At 43.0% G+C, this 17,422-nt stretch overlaps 1 protein-coding gene across 4 annotated transcripts in view; it reads left to right on the forward strand.

Annotated features, from left to right (window-relative positions):
* Positions 1 to 17,422, forward strand: part of ATGRIP (Golgi-localized GRIP domain-containing protein) — a 172,719-nt gene that overhangs the window by 49,176 nt on the left and 106,121 nt on the right. For all 4 annotated transcript variants that reach the window (XR_015187007.1, XM_086504852.1, XM_086504854.1 and 1 more), the window contains one exon: positions 10,329 to 10,498. Coding sequence is in view for 3 of the 4 variants with exons in the window: in XM_086504852.1 (XP_086360978.1) it covers positions 10,329 to 10,498 (170 nt within the window). In the remaining variant the exon portion in view is untranslated. The remainder of the gene's footprint in view (positions 1 to 10,328; positions 10,499 to 17,422) is intronic.

Genomic DNA, 17,422 nt, shown 5'->3' on the forward strand with positions numbered 1-17,422 from the left:
GAATGATAAGGGGAACATTTTAGAACTCTGTTGCAAAGTCAACTTGGCAACCAGTCGGGAGATTTTTAAGCGAGAAGCCCAAAATGAGAAATTGCCTGTAAATGTACCAAGTGGCACGTTCTGGTGGACTTTCCTCATGCAGAAGAAGAGGGCGCTCGATTTCTAGCTGGGAAGGCCTCATTTGCAAGCTTGTCACAAGTTAAGAGCTATTGACTGCAAGCTTTCCCTCTCACGTACATTGTAGTGCAAGAAGTCATGTCTTGCATACCCTACATTGCTTCGAGGTTCCATAGGGTCTCCTGCCTTTAGGATAGGCACAAAAACTTTAAGTCTCAGGGAGACCCTCACCCAACACGGTTGAACATCATAGCTAGAAGCTCTGCAAGCATATCTTTGGCATGAATAAAATGCTTGGCCACTAATCGATCATATGCTCTCTCATGCTTCATCCTGTCAATGGCTTTCCTTACCACCTCCGCTGTAAAGAAGACATATGCCTGTGGGCATGGCTCTGGTGGATCTGGTAGAGGTGGCTGCCCCGGCACTGTATATAGGGATGCTGCATGTCGGCCCCACACCTCTGGAGAAGTAATAGCTACGGCGGGAGAGGATACATGAAAAAGCCGCCAAGCCTCAGCTGAATGCTGACTCAAGAAATAGTGGGAAAGTGGAAAATGAGATCACGTTCCTTCGATGTCTCCAACACCTCCACTTCTATTACTGTTGGGCCGCCTGCTAATGGGCAGCAACAGCGCAAGGGGAGAGAGAGAGAGAGAGAGAGAGAGAGAGAGAGAGAGAGAGAGAGAGAGAGAGAGAGAGATACCAATGTAAGGTGCAACGGAAGTGAATGTTGAACTTTTCTCAAGATGAGTGCTCCGAAATGTGCTCAAGGTTCCTTTTACTAACGGAAGGGAGAGCCTTCCATTCCTTTAGTGAGAGAGTGCAAGTGATCACAAACAAAGTGAATAAACATTGTGAACGAAGGTGCTGAGACTGAGAGATAGAGAGAGAAGAATACGACACCAGACAAGTTGTCAAACCCTCCTTCGAAGGCCCCACTCTATGGCGAGAGCGGTCTACTATTGATTGCACAAATCTCTACAGTGCTTTGGACTTGCCGACGATGAGGATGACGACGAGACGGGCTGAAATCTGAAAACGCTAATGGCTGAAATCTGCAAATCTTTATCTGCTGAATTCTGACTCTATGTCGGTAACGACGATGCAACGACGATGCGTTGAAAACGCAGATACTGAAATCTACGTTTCCGGGCTGAAACTGCAAACTTCGGTGGATCTGACCGTGTGGCGAGGATTTGCTGCGGGAAGGTGAGATCTGCAAGGTTTGGGACTTCTAATGCGGTGTCTGACTGCTGAAAACTGAAAATGTTGGTGCAACTTGTGATCTTGTCGCGGAGAATCTGCAAAACGCTAGGCTGTGATGCTGATGCAAAAACACTAGGGTTGAATGTTGTGCAGATGCAAAAGCGCTAGGTGTCCTGCTGTGGTCTGCTACTGCCGAGGCTGATCTGCCATGCAAAAACGCCAGGGCTTGGCAATGGCTGAAAACGCTGGGCTTTTGTTGATGAAAACGCCAGGCTTGTTGTCGGGGGAGTCTTGTTGAGAGGGTGCCTGTTGAACAAGGTGTTCCTGTTGCCTCTTCTGCAAAAAGTGCTAGCGCTACGGTTTCTTATATACATGCTTGTCAAAATTGCCCTTCCCAGTTTCCGAACAAAAGTCACTTAAAAATAATAAGTGAAAAATGGCTAAAATAGGGAACTAAGGAGCTAGCTGTGATAGCCAAATCACAAGAGATCCAGCATCGATCGCTGGCCGATCTCATCAATCTCCTCCATGGCCAGTAGTCTGACCAGGCGTCGTGCATGTCGGGCCAGAGTGATCCGGATCCTCTGATGCAGCCTCCGTCGATGCTGTGTAGTCCTCCGCCGTCGTGGGCGTCTGGATCTCCCCATCTCGGTTGCTCGATCGATCAGTGTGCCTCTGGTGTAAGGCGACGAGCTCTTCTGTGGTGGTAGCTCCTCCGGGTGCCCAATGTCTGCTCTAAAGAAGTCTGTGATCTGTCTATGAGACTTCCTATATATATATATATATATATATATATATATATATATATATATATATAGAGAGAGAGAGAGAGAGAGAGAGAGAGAGAGAGAGATGATGAAATGAAATGAATTGTTATATTAACATCTTCAAAAGGCCAAAATGACCTATGAGACCAAAAAGTTACAACGCGGTGAATGTGATACAATGTCAAAGTACCAAAAATAAAAAGGTACTAAAAAAGGGGTGCTATAGAACCCTAAACTGCTAGATGTGAACTAAGCAGCTAGCTAGAACTGTGTAGGATATGAGTAGGGGGGTGAGAGTAGTGACTGAGGGCTAATACAACACATGGGTAAGAGCTGATACAAAGGCTGGTACAAGATGAGTAGGGTGTACAATCCTCAAAAGAGCTAAATCACAGGAGATCCATCATCGGTTGCTGGCGGATCTCATCAATCTCCTCCATGGTCAGTAGTTTGACCGGGCGTCCTGCATGTCGGGCCAAAGTGATCTGAATCCTTTGATGCAGCCTCCGTCGACACTGTGTAATCCTCCGCAGTCGTGAGCGTCTGGGATCTCCCCAGCTCAGTCGCTTGCTCGATCAACGTGCCCCTGGTGCGAGGAGAATGTGAGCTTTGCTGTGGTAGCTGCTCCTCCGGCTGCCCAATGTCCGCTCTGAAGTTGTGATCCATCTCTGAGACTGGCTAGCCTCTCCTCTCATCAGGCTCTCCTTGTGTCTGCGTAGCTCGGGCAAAAATAGCCCAGACATCTCTGGTCCTCATATCCCATGACTCTAGAGAGTGGTCCAAAGCCCTCTCTGATCAGGCAGTGAAAGCGGCCTTGTATCTCATAGTAAACTGGGCAATGGCATGTGTAGTGCAACTGAGAGAGAGAGAGAGAGAGAGAGAGAGAGAGAGAGAGAGAGAGAGAGAGAGAGAGAGAGAGAGAGAGAGAGAGAGAGAGAATTGGAAGATTAGCATTGTTGAAACAGCACCCAGAGCAGCCCACTCGTATGCGTTTCTGGTTACATTCAAGTCTCTCCCATGCCTATCTACAGCAGTTTTGGTCAGCCATCTGGGATTTACATGCGGCTCGTCGTATTTCTTTTTTCATGTGGATGATTGCACATGCAGGACTTCCAGTTGGGACTTGGCTAGCTACTATGGGTCATGATCCGTTATGTACTCGCTGTCCTTTGCGACTACATGAGTCACCTGCACACTGTCTTTGGTCATGCTCATCTTCTCATGTAGTGTGGCTAGCAGTTTGCTTTTTACTTAGCAGAGCCGGTGTTCAGCATGGATTTCTCACTTGGGGATTTGTCTCATGGTTGATGCCGATGCCCGGACCGCATCTTTTCTACGAGGGCTCAGACATAGATCCAACTCTTATGCTTACCTCGACTGGTTATCGGCGAGGGACTTTGGCTATGTTACCACAGATTGCTTGGCAGGGGGATCCTCAGACACGTGATGAAGTTTTTTCAGTCATCACTAGCATTGAACTATGGAATGTTTGGAGAGCTCGTTGTCTTCACATTCTCAGTTCGGCTCCACAGCTCCTTCAGGATACCCTCACTGCCATTTGGCTGGACATCATTCACACCTTGATTTGGCAGTGGGATTCTTCCTCAGATACAATTTCTTGCTAATTTCTATCTTTTTACTTATGAGTTTGATTTTATGGAGCGTCTTGTCCTTGCTAACACTTGCCCAATATTTTTGCACAAGTTATGCAATGTAAGACGCTTTGTAGATGATCTTTTTGTCGCTGATGTTCCTTCTTTTCAAGATTTTATGTACTTGAATTCGAGTTCTGTAGGCGGAGGGATTTATCCCAAGGAGTTTTGTGAACTTAACTGTACCACAAATAGTGATTGTTGTGCCTTTTTAGACCTTAAGATTTTTCAGACTCCCTTGGGATTAGAAGTAGATATCTATGATAAGCGCCTTGAACCAGAATATGCCAATCTAAAAATCATCCGCATGCCTCACATTTCTTCGAACATTTCTCTTTTAGCTAAGTACGGTGTCATTTGCTCTCAACTATTTAGATTTTCTCGTCTTTGTTCTAGTAAATCTACTTTTGTTGTTCAATCTTGCCATCTTATTTCTTTACTAGTTGAAAAAGGATTCTCATTCAAAAGAATCATGAAAAAAGTTCGTTCAGTTTTGCATCGTAGTAAGTTTATTTTTAGTGTTTCTTCCTTTGGAATGTTCAAGATAATCAGTAGTAAATTCAATAGAAGTGGGGAGCTAAAAAGCCGACTTATTGTTTGACTTAATAACACCTTATGTTGTTGTTTTGATCTTTAGCGTTTCTAGTATTTTCACTATAGCTTGACAATTGCTAGTCTTTATCATCGCTGAGTATGCCCATCACCTCCGGAGGGTGATAGAAACTCAGCTCGTTGGTTTTGTAGAGTACGTTCAAAGCATGAATGACCTCTATATAAACCTGCACCTACTCTTGGGCATTGACGACGTGAGTAGGGATGTCATAGCTGTTGTCCAAGCTATGCATGATAAAGGTGATAATCTTATTCTTCCTGTTTGGACAAGCAGTGAAGTTGAGATCACATATTGTCAAGTTTGGTTCTTTGCTCTTCGTAGGTTTGTAGTAGTATTCATTTTTCGATTTCATATTTAGCTTACCTGAGGACTTAAGAATGTGTTCCGTTATAGGTTGTTGTGTGAAGTTTGATTTCGAGGATCAAGTTTTTAAGATGTCTTATCCTTTTTTTTTTTTTGGCTTAAAGTTGAGTACATGTTTTAAGCCAAGTAAGTTGCGTCAACTTATTTTACACATACCTTTTTTGAAAACATTTTTAAGTTAATAATGTTTTGTTTTATCTAGTTTTGTTTCGAAGCAATCAAAGTGATTTAGTTAGTTAGTTTGTTTGTTTTTGTTTTTCTTTTCTTTTCGTGTGTCCCTTGCTTTTATAGTTTTATGAGTGCTTCATTCCCTCTTATAATTCGTGAGTTCAGACTATTCTGAACTTATGAAGGTATATTTTTCAATCATCTAGCGGACATGCAAATCTTTTTGATTTTCGTCCGAGTGGTGACCAGCTGTTGAGCTTCATGAAGATATATTGGGAGGGTGTGCATACCCCAACAGCTACCGATCTTATACTCATGTGTGTGTCGATGTAATTTTATGTGTGTATTACTTTTATTCCTTGGTTTAAATAAACTTGTAAAAAAATAAATAAAAATAATAATAAGTAATGGGTCTTTTTGTAATTTTGGTTGTATCCTAATTTATTGTGTAGAGTTTCTTTTCGTCTTGATTTTGGTTTGTTTGATTGTTATGTCTTTTATTTCTTAATTTGTCTTGATTTATCTATTTGTTGTTTTTTGCTTTTGATTGTGTGTGTGTGTGTTTGGTTGTTGTAGTGAGAAAGTTATAAATCTAACTTTGTAGATTGCATGTTTTTAATAAATAATGTTTTTCTCTTAAATCTCTTAAAAAATAAAAATAACTTCTTAATTTGGGTCCTTTGGATCAAGGGTTTCTTGTGCGGTTTCATGAATATCTCTTGTGAGAGGAGAGGTTGAGTAGTGATTCTAGCAAGGGATCGCGGGCACTCGATTGCACGCTATTGTCGATGATCTTTTGAGTGTAGCAAGCAGCCTTATTTAAGGACCTCACTGCTTGGCAGCAACCCTGCTATACAAATGAGGGGTGTGGCTAGCACCAATCTAGCCTTAGGATCTTTAGCCTTGAGGCGGGCGTTGATCTGAAACACTGACCTTACTACAAAAATGAAAAACACTTTTCAGCTTCAACCAGCAATGTTGATGACTCTCAGGTACGTCTTTTCGACCCTTCTTTCTTTTCAGTAGCTAGAAGTAGTCATAGTCTGTATCAAGAAAGATTTAAGTTTTTAGCTAAGTCTAATTTGAAGAATTTGCATGTTTTTGGTGATGGTCCTATTCGTTGGGCTTCTTTTAAGAATGTCTTAGTTAGTACTCATTACACAAGTTCTTCCATAAAAGCCCTCAATCGTTTGAGGCGTTTAAGGAAAAAACATCTTGCGGTAGATCGTCCTCTAAGTCCGGTTCATACCTCTCAAGTTATTTATGTTATTTATAATATTCACGATAGTTCTATGATGTATGTTGGCCAAACCTTTCGAACAGCTTTTGTTCGTTTTCAGGAACATGTAAGAGAAGCGAGAAAAGTTCAAAGTAAGAGCACCGTACGTGAAAGTGTGAAACCCTTGTATGCGGCAATAGCAAAACATGGGTTTGAGTCTTTCCGTTGTTTTCCCATTGAGCACATAGAAGGTAATTTTAGAAACTCTAAAGAGTTCTATAAATCAGCGTGGCCTCGAGAGTTGTTTTGGATGAGAACTTTGTATACTTTTTTCCCTAAAGGTTTCAATTTGGAAGGAAAGTCTTCTTTACGTAAAAATAAGACAATTTACCACAAGAAACCTATGCTTTGGCGAAGGCATCCCAAACCCGAGTTAGTTCTCCCTTCAAGTCAGTTTAAAAGAATTTGGATTCCTAAAGGTTCTCGTTCAGATCCGCCTTCTATCCCTGAAATCAATCCAGTTGTTTTGCACAACACTATTTCTAGTAGAGTACAAGGTCTCCCTAGGGCTTCAATCTCTAGAATTGAGAGTGATGACCCTTCTAACCATAGAATTTTTGCTTATAGAGATTTCAAACGGAGATTGATTCACTTATCTAGTGCCATGGAATTGGGTTCTTTTTCTTATAAAATATTTGAAAGGTATAATATAAGGATCCTATTTAAGCTCTTGTATACCCTTGAGAACTACTCTTATGAAGATTTGGAGCTAAGAGAGTCTCACAGTACTCAACTTCGAGTACTGTTAGGCAAATTTCTGAAGTCCAAATGTCCTAGTCTGAAAAATCCCTTGGTTGGAAAGAAAGATTTGTTGATAACTATCTTTACCTCCCCTGACTTAGACAAGATTGGATTAAGCTCTATTTTGAGATCTCAAGAAGCTTTGGATGCTCTCCCTCCTTGTGTGAGAAAGGTATGGAACCATCCTGTCGTAGCTTTCAAATATGTGAAAACATTAGGACAAAAAGCTTTCAACTATAGTGACATAGGACGTAATCTTAAAAAGCAAGAGAGGCTTGCAATCTCAACTATTGATTGCCCTTGTAGTAAAACTGCCTTTTCTTCTTACGTAAATGGAGCTTTGGGTCATGTAGTTACTGCCGATTGTTCTATCCTTCCTTCGGATTCTTTGAAAGACCTTTTCTCAAGAGGTACTAAATATAGGCTCCCTTCCTCAAACGACTCTTGCCTTCTCAAAGCCATAGAAAAAGGAATTTCTAGTTTCGTAGTAAAGTTTGAGGAGTCTTTAGGAGTTCAAGGTATTTTTACCCATTGGAAGTCTGTAATCCTCAAGAAAGCTTCTTTGAAATTAGCATCTTGCTCTCGGAACGTTTCTTCAGGAAGGAATAGCTTATCTTCTTCTGATCGTGATGCTCTTAGGAAGTTTCATCGTGATTTTGTAATCTCTTATGTAGATAAGTGCTCTAATAACTTTGTTGTTACGTGCAAAAAGTTCTATTTAGAATGCTTGTTAGGTGAAGTAAATTCTCAGACTTACAGTGATTGTGATCTTTCAATGCAAGAGGTTATCTTGAAACATGAAGACTTTTGTAAGTCTTTTGGTTTTAAGTGACAGCCTAAATTACCTTTTTTATATACCGTTTGGAAGTTCCACAAGAACCCTATAAAGCCTAGATTTATAGCTGCTTCTTGTAACACCTCTTTGACCGAGGTTTCCAAATGGCTTAGTTATTGTTTCAAAGCCATTTTACATAGCGTAAATGAATTGTGGAATAATATGCTAAAGGAAGCAGACGTACCTACCGATTCAAGTTGGATTTTAAATGATTCAGCAGGTGTGATTCCTGTTTTAAAGTTTTTGAACTCTTCAAGAAGCCTTAAGGAGAAATCTTCTCCTTTATGTCTCCAAACTTTTGACTTTACAACGCTATACACGAAGCTAAATTTGGAGGACCTTAAATTTAGAGTCAAGTCTCTTATTTCAAAAGTTTTTGCATTGAAGCTTGAGAAGGATAGGTACAAGGCATTGCTAGTAGAAAAGTCAGCCTTGAACTTTGACTTCTTATGGCTGAAAAATAAGAATGTAGATGTAGACAAAGGAAGAAAGAGATTCACCAGGATTGTAGATGACATTGACATCATATCTTGGTTAGATTTTCTTTTGGACAATTTATATATAACCATCGGCGACTCTCTTTTCAAGCAAACAATTGGTATCCCTATGGGTACCAATTGTGCTGTTTTTCTTGCTAATTTCTATCTTTTTACTTATGAGTTTGATTTTATGGAGCGTCTTGTCCTTGCTAACACTTGCCCAATATTTTTGCACAAGTTATGCAATGTAAGACGCTTTGTAGATGATCTTTTTGTCGCTGACGTTCCTTCTTTTCAAGATTTTATGTACTTGAATTCGAGTTCTGTAGGCGGAGGGATTTATCCCAAGGAGTTTTGTGAACTTAACTGTACCACAAATAGTGATTGTTGTGCCTTTTTAGACCTTAAGATTTTTCAGACTCCCTTGGGATTAGAAGTAGATATCTATGATAAGCGCCTTGAACCAGAATATGCCAATCTAAAAATCATCCGCATGCCTCACATTTCTTCGAACATTTCTCTTTTAGCTAAGTACGGTGTCATTTGCTCTCAACTATTTAGATTTTCTCGTCTTTGTTCTAGTAAATCTACTTTTGTTGTTCAATCTTGCCATCTTATTTCTTTACTAGTTGAAAAAGGATTCTCATTCAAAAGAATCATGAAAAAAGTTCGTTCATTTTTGCATCGTAGTAAGTTTATTTTTAGTGTTTCTTCCTTTGGAATGTTCAAGATAATCAGTAGTAAATTCAATAGAAGTGGAGAGCTAAAAAGCCGACTTATTGTTTGACTTAATAACACCTTATGTTGTTGTTTTGATCTTTAGCGTTTCTAGTATTTTCACTATAGCTTGACAATTGCTAGTCTTTATCATGGTTGAGTATGCCCATCACCTCCGGAGGGTGATAGAAACTCAGCTCGTTGGTTTTGTAGAGTACGTTCAAAGCATGAATGACCTCTATATAAACCTGCACCTACTCTTGGGCATTGACGACGTGAGTAGGGATGTCATAGCTGTTGTCCAAGCTATGCATGATAAAGGTGATAATCTTATTCTTCCTGTTTGGACAAGCAGTGAAGTTGAGATCACATATTGTCAAGTTTGGTTCTTTGCTCTTCGTAGGTTTGTAGTAGTATTCATTTTTCGATTTCATATTTAGCTTACCTGAGGACTTAAGAACGTGTTCCATTATAGGTTGTTGTGTGAAGTTTGATTTCGAGGATCAAGTTTTTAAGATGTCTTATCCTTTTTTTTTTTTGGCTTAAAGTTGAGTACATGTTTTAAGCCAAGTAAGTTGCGTCAACTTATTTTACACATACCTTTTTTGAAAACATTTTTAAGTTAATAATGTTTTGTTTTATCTAGTTTTGTTTCGAAGCAATCAAAGTGATTTAGTTAGTTAGTTTGTTTGTTTTTGTTTTTCTTTTCTTTTCGTGTGTCCCTTGCTTTTATAGTTTTATGAGTGCTTTATTCCCTCTTATAATTCGTGAGTTCAGACTATTCTGAACTTATGAAGGTATATTCTTCCTCAGATACATCTCGAGCAGCCGAGGCTCGTCGATTTGCCTTCCTTCGGCGTTGGGCCCGATCTCCACTCTTCTTCACACTTACAGGTGGCTAGATTACATGGCATTATGCCCCCCCTCGGTGGTTTCTCCTCCACTCATCACACAGACCACCATGAGATTGTTCTAGTTGAGTTGTCACTATAGTGGCTCTCACCCTTACATTCAGCTTGTACACCCCACGTGATAGGCTATTTTGGCATCCGCTGGGGATTATATTGTACTCAGTAATATACAGCCCTGATTTTTCCAAAAAGAGAGAGAGAGAGAGAGAGAGAGAGAGAGAGAGAGAGAGAGAGAGGGTTTACACAAATAGGTTTCTTTCTCTTTTTCCTTCCATCTTCAATTTGGGAAATTGTGGTCATCTAAGCTCCAACATTAAGAGTGTGTGTGCACCGCTGTGTATACCTGCACAATTGAAAAGAAATTTAACCTCTTTACGTGCACTCATCCTTCTTATGTTTTTTCGTTCTTGTGTGATGCATATTCTAATTGCCAAAAGAAGGAGCTTACGTATTCGTATATTCATGCTTTGGTTGCAGGAGAAGGAAGATGTTGAAGTGCAGCTAGCTACTACATCTGAAAAGGCTGCTCAGGCGTTATCAAAGTGCACTTCCTTGCAACATGATCTGGAACGGGTACGAGCACAAGCTGGTGATGCACTCCGTTCACTAGATGCTGAGAGACAGCAACTTCGTAGCACCACCACCAAGTGAGGCTCTGAATCCTTCATGGGTAGGGAGTCATAGGCATGTTTTTATGTAGAAAGATTGTGATCCATGGGGGACTAGATAACCGCTGAGCTACATTAATGAAGGTCTTTTATCTTGATGTCTGAGCTATTAGCAAAGATTCTCAGTTCAATTTAAATCACAGGAACACATGATCATGGTATTAATAATGTGCAAAGGTTCAACCTTGAAGCTTCATTTAAGACTAGAAGGTTATAATGATGCTTAACACCATCCTGTACATATGGTGGAGATGTGCTGGTTTGTACAAGAAATGAAGTTTATAATATGTTTGAATGGAGGCCTTAAAAGACTTGCCTGTAGACAAGTCACGCATAAGTGTCTATGCCCTTGCAACATTGTGAGAGTACAAACATGATAATAACGATAGTAAAAGTGGATGTGCTGGGCACGTAAATGGGTTAGTGATGGTTTTCTTGATTTTTTTGGGGGGGGGGGGGGGGGGGGGTGTTGTTCTTGGTGTGGAGCTTCACATTGTGGTTCAATGCAAATCTATATGTGGTGAAGCTCAACATGTTCAATGTGATTCTAGTATTGTGATGATGAGTGGGTGGAGAATCTCACACATTTGGGATCCTAGTGAAGTACTCTTTAGATGGCCTTGGTGTCTGTGAGAAGCTGATGTCTCAGGATTGTGAGGTTTTGTTGCCTGGGGCCTTTGGTCCCTCCAGGATTTTATCTCCTCTTAAGTGCTACTGCATGTGGTATGACAACCTTGAGGCAAGCGTTTGGTCTTCCTTGGCTGGAAGAAGTCAGTGAGCTGTATCTGTGTACCTTGAGATGGCACTAAGTGTTGGCGAGGCAAAGTGCTGATGGGTGGCCTAAGATGTGACAATTGTTGACGTGACAGCTGATGATGTGGCAGCCAGGTGGTATGATTTATGGAATCGGAACCAGGAGGTCGGAGAGAGCTTTTAGAAAAGCTAAGTATTGTAGTTAAGAGCTCTGTACTGTGGCCAGTAGATAAGCTCGCTTTTCATCCCGCATGTAAGCCGCTTAGTAACACATACAGGTTGTATCTTAAGCCTTGTGTGAGAGATCTCACACACTCACCTATTTTGTAACCAGTACGCGAGTGCCCTGTTATCATCACACAAACAAATCTTGCCAGGGGTGCCTAAGTTAGGAACCAATATTCTTCAAAGGAGAACTGCCCCTCCTTGTGCAGGTTTTGTGTCTCTTGAAGGTTATTTTCAGTTCTGCTGTTTCAAGCTCTTTGTGAACCAAGCTCAGTTGTTCACCGCCTGTCTAGTTGTGCCAGCTGGTTACAGAGCCAAAGCGTTTGCTGCCTATCAAGCAGACTGAACATTCAACCTGTAGTAAACAGACTTTCACTGTGGGTTTAGACTAGAACCAATTGCATGTAGAAGAAGATTCCAGAAGAAAAGGCCAGGATTAAAGATCTACACTTGACAGAGTCAAATAGAGCAACCAAATGCTTTGAGCATCTTTGGGAGTTCCTGAAGGATTACAGATCTGCAAACCACAGGGGAAGATTGCGGTTGAAGGTATGCAGTTTTTCCTCTTTGCATGGTCGCAACAATGGGAACTTGTTGAGAAAAGGAGAGACGGGTGAGGCTATCCTCCATGTAGAGGGCTAAGGTAGAGAGTAAAGCAGGTTGCTTGTTTTTTAATTGATGCAGGGCTGTAAGAGGGTTTGTGGAGATGGTTGGCTGTATGTGGGGGCTGAATTTTGGCCAAAGCACTCGGCAACTGCTAGAGGGGTTGCTTGGAATCACTAAGTAGAAAGATTGAAGTGTTGCAGCTAAGGGGCTAGTCATATTTTTGGAAGCCTATTCAAGAGTTTCTATGTCGAAGTGAAAGAGGGATGCGATTGTTCTAGGCTATGAAAAACTACTGCAGGGGTTGGTGGTGAAATCATGACTGTTTACTGGAGTCTTTACATTGAGCCAGGGCTGTTTTGGGCCAAGCGTGATGTACATTTAAGGAGAGAGTGTTTCGAGACGCCGGTATCAGTGAGAAAGAAAGAAAGAAAGCTTTAGTAGTAATTACCCTCTGCTAGAGGCCAAGAGACTGAGTGGTGTACATGTGCGTGTCCTCTGCGTAGCCAACAAATAGTACTAAAGTGCTGAAAATAAATCTGCTACAAAACAAAATAAAACGACATGGGGGTGTGTATATATGTATATGAGGGATGAGGGGGATGAAGCTGTAATTCTAATGGATGTGGAACTAGATACATAGGGGAGTACAACCATGATATGCAAAGGGCTAGCTAGCTCCATCCAGCACCAAACTCGGGGTGTAGTATGGCATGCATAGGCATGAAGACTCAAGAGTCCCGCAACATAGCACAAGGGTCTGAGAAGGCCCGCTCTATCTCCTCTGTCTGTTCCGCTCATGTTGTTGGATCTCCCGGATAGCCCTATGGCATATCCTGTGGGTATGGTATCCTCGTGCTGTCACGAGGACGTGGCAGTTATTAACCATGTCACAGAGATGTGGCAACTGCTAACCTTGGTTGTTGGTTTCTTTCCAATGGGGTTTATTTTATTTGTTTTGAGACCCTCTTTTTGAAGTAGCAAACGGTCGCACATTGTATGGCCAATGTGAACGGTAGATTCACCCGCAGACGGGAAGTGGTCGGCACTGGAATTCGTATGGTAAGAGGATGTCTAGGCTCAGAGCAAGATCATATAGGTCCCCCCGTCGCACTTAGCAAGTTGGTGGATACTAGGAAGTGAACTCAATTAAGGCGTAAAGTCAAGGTGGGACTACCAACAAAAAGTATCCGACAGTTGGGCCACATTGCACTTTTGGATGCGGTCCCAATGAGGATAGATGGTCAGAAGACCAGTGGGAACCCAACGGAAGCATCTCCTAAAATTTAGGGAACTGCTATTTTGGGCCGTGAAATGTGTTCGCGTCATTACCTCCGGTATGACTAGGGGAACATTTTATATCTCTGCCGCGAAGTCAACTGACGCGTCGGTTGGGATATTTTTAAGCGGCGAACCTGAAACGGGAAAATGCTTGAAAATGCGCCAAGTGTTACATTTTCGTGAACTTTCCTCTTGCAGAAAAATGGGCGCTGATTTTTAAGCTGGGAGAGGTCTCATTTGCAACCTGTCACAGGTTAAGAGCTATGGAGTGCTTCCTTTCCCTCTCATGTACAGTGTGGTGCTAGGAGTGATGCCCTGCACACTACACACTGCTCTCTCTCTCCCCTACGTGCAGTTATGTGATGCCCCACAAGAGGGCTACTCATTTGACTGATGTACAGTTGTGTGGGTTCATGCTTTTGTGCTGAGGCAAGAGCCTCCTTGAGTAGGAACAGGGGTAGCTAGCTGCTGCTCCAAAGCAGGCACTGGTGAGGGTCATAACCTCACCGTACAGGTGCAAAATCAGCGCTGTGTATGCGCTGTAATTTCACTGTTTTTCAGCCATACGGACGCCAGGATCATTGGGAATCGTGCCCCACTGGCAGAGGACAGTTAGGGGACTGCTTGGGGCTGAAAACAGGGCAAAAACCAGTAAATACAGCGTGCTGAATTTACTGTTTTTGGACAGGAATCAGAGGGTATACGACAGTGCAAGCGAGTTCCAGCAGGGGAATTGGTTTCGCGCAAGTTTTGGGGTTGTTATGTTGCCGAAATTTGGCCAAATCAAATGGTATCTAGGTGGATACACGTGAAGGATTTTGAGGACCTTACCTTGTAATTTACCCTCCTAAAGAATAAAGAAATACCGAAAGGGGCGCCAATTTTGGGGCCTACGGGTTGTCGGCGTCTGCTCGGAGCATTCTAGCATCCGAGCCGTGTGTGTATTCAAGTGTTAACTCCCGTCGCAGGTTCTCTTTGCAAAGTGCTCTCTGTGTGTGTATAAAGTAAAGAATTTCGAGTGAAAGCCAACGCCTACCGCCCTACGGGCCGGTTTCATGGTTCCATTGCCGGGACATCAATCACTTTTTCCTCAAAGAGTGAGCCTGGATTGTTCAGGGTAAAGACACACAGTGCAAGAACACGGGGGTTACACTATGGCCGACAAGGGGAAGGGAATTATGGAAGAGGGTTCCTCTCCAAAGGATAGGCAGGAGATTCCTATGGTTTTTGAGATTGGCGAGAGCTCAGGGCCACGTCAGTCTGTACCTCCTGTCAACGTGAATGTCCCTCCAGTAGTACAGGGCTTTATGACAGGGCAACTTGAGGATGATGCGTTTAAGACTCAGTTAGTTGCCGTGGTGAATGTCTTTTCGCAGCTGGTGCAGAATCCGAGGTTTATGGAATTCTTGCAAGCGCCACCGGTGCAACATCAAAATAGGCAACCTACGCCGCGTACGGAGCTTGTTGAAGCTCAAGCCCAGGTACTTCATGAGGCGCAGGAGGAAAGGGAACACTCGCATGTTGCGGAGTCGGGGGCTCCAAAGCAAGTTCCTCCCGTGCTTGAACAGGTGGCTAGAACGCCTATTCCACAGGTTATGCCAGTTCAGCCCGCCACCTTTCAGAGCCAGCATGCTATCTTGAATGGACAGGGAGCTGGATACCAGGCTATGCACTCAGTTTTTCCACCACCCACGGTACATCCTGGGTATTTCGGGGGTGGATCAGTGTTCCAAAGTATGGCTGGTTATGCGTCTGGAAGTCAGCCGTACATGCCAGGAACAGTGTTCGGGGGTATGCAAGGCATCATGCCAAACCCCATGTATGGTACTATCGGCATGCAGCAAGGTTTCCACGACAACCAGGGCCAGTTTGGGGTGCCACAGGCTCATTTTGGCATGGCTGGTTTTTCTGGACAGCAGCCAGATATCGCACCTCTGACGCAAAATGTGAATGGCCAAGGCGTGCCGATCATGCCTAGTACAGTGCCCATGTTGCAGACAATCCCGTATGACAACTTGGGGGCACTAGAGAATCCGAAGGCTTACAAAGAGGGTGGTGCAGCAGTAAAGTTCAGTACCTTCAGTGGTTTCGAGGACAAGACAAAGGCACTCACTTTCCTCCAGCAGTTTGATACAACTTATGCGGGAGGGAATTTTACAGAGGCCTCGAAGGTCAGGAAAGCTGCCACTTTCTTAAAGGACAATGCGCTTACATGGTGGACGACATTGTTAATGCAAGGACAGGCACCCGCCACTTGGGTTTACTTCAAGCAAATGTTTGCATCTGCTTGGCTATCAAATGAATTTGAAGCCGATGTCCTGACAGATTGGCACCAGCTTACTTCAGCTTCGTGCAAGAGCTTGCTGGAGTACAATAGGAGGTTTTGTAAAGCGTTACTCTTAGTGACCTCCTACAGATTTGTGCCACTGACAGAGCAGATAGAGAAGTATTGTTGTGGGCTGCCTAAAGGGCTTCGCGATTACTGTACAAAGAATAGAGTGGCTACCCTTACTCAGCTTATGGAAGTTGCGAACACTGGTCTTGCCCTGTTGAAAGGAGAGGACAGTGGATTTCCGAGCAGTGATAAAGGAGGGCAGCAAAAGAAAAATTCAGCGAAGAAGCCCTTTGTGAAAACGGCTCCTGATGCGTCACAGGGGTCAGAACAGGCCACCAAAGACAAGGATTCAGCTGGGACTTCTGGAGCGCAGACAAAGAAACAGAAAAGGAAGCCTTTTGTGCGCAAGTCGCTCGAGGAAAAGAAGGTCCTAATGGCTGAGAACAAATGCTTTATATGCGAGCAGCCTGGTCATATTTCTATCAATTGTCCACAAAGGAAAAGGCCAGCTGACTCAGAGGATAAAGAAGACCAGAAAGGCAAGAAGCCAAAACCCACGGCAGGTTTAGTGCCAGACATGGTGGGTGACAGGCCCAGCACAGATGCCAGTGAGTTATGCAGGGCATGGGGTAAAGTTAGGGATCAGACGACACTCATCTTCTTTGATCCAGGTGCCAAAGCCAACTTTATCTCACCAGAGTTAGCTATGAAGCTGGGCATCAGAGCTGAAGAGATGGGGTACACAGCAGAGGCAGGGTTGGCATGTCCTGGCCACTCAGAGTGTGTTACTCCCATCATTGGAAAACTGCGTCTGCATATCCAGTCGTATGTGGACACTGAAGAGTTTTACATCATGCCGCTGAAAGGTTGTGACGTCTTGTTGGGGATCCCGTGGATGTTCCGAGTGCATGGAGTCTTGGATGCCTACAACAAAAAGATCACTGTACAGCATAGGGGCAAAACTCACATCTTGGATGTAAAGCTTAAAGGAGAGTCAGTCCCTATTGTATCTGCTTCTGCTATCACTTCTGTAATAAAGAATCATCTTTCTGTGTACTTGATTTTTGCACGTGATGTCTCAGATAGTGATCAGTCAAATTTATCTGTGTTAGATAAAGAAAGGTCAGCATTTTTGCAAAAGTATAGTGACTGTTTTTCTGATTCATTACCGTCGCAATTGCCGCCAGAGAGACGTGAGGACCATCGGATAGATTTGGTGCCAGGGTGTAGCCCACCAAATAGACCTCCCTACAGGGTTAGTGCGGCGCAACAGAAAGAGATTATGGGCCAGGTTGAGGAGTTATTAGAGAAGGGGCTGATTCAGCCTAGTTCTTCACCCTTTTGCTCCCCAGTGCTCCTAGTGCAGAAGAAGGATGGCTCATGGTGCATGTGTATTGATTACCGTGCGTTGAATAAGAATACCATCAAGAATAGGTTTCCTATTCCTTGCATTGATGATATTCTCGATCGTTTAGAGGGTGCTGCAATTTTCAGCAGGATAGACCTTAAGAGTGGATACCATTAGATTCGTATAAGCCCAGAGGATGTGCACAAGACTGCGTTTAGAACGACATTTGGTCTTTATGAGTTTCTAGTGATGCCGTTTGGGCTAACAAATGCTCCTGCCACGTTCAACAGAATGATGGACCGGATTTTCCGCTCGCATCAACAGTTTGTTGGAACATTCTTCGATGACATGATTGTGT

Source organism: Adiantum capillus-veneris, chromosome 28, assembly GCF_014529385.1.
Source record: "Adiantum capillus-veneris isolate H3 chromosome 28, ASM1452938v2, whole genome shotgun sequence".
NCBI lineage: Eukaryota > Viridiplantae > Streptophyta > Polypodiopsida > Polypodiales > Pteridaceae > Adiantum > Adiantum capillus-veneris.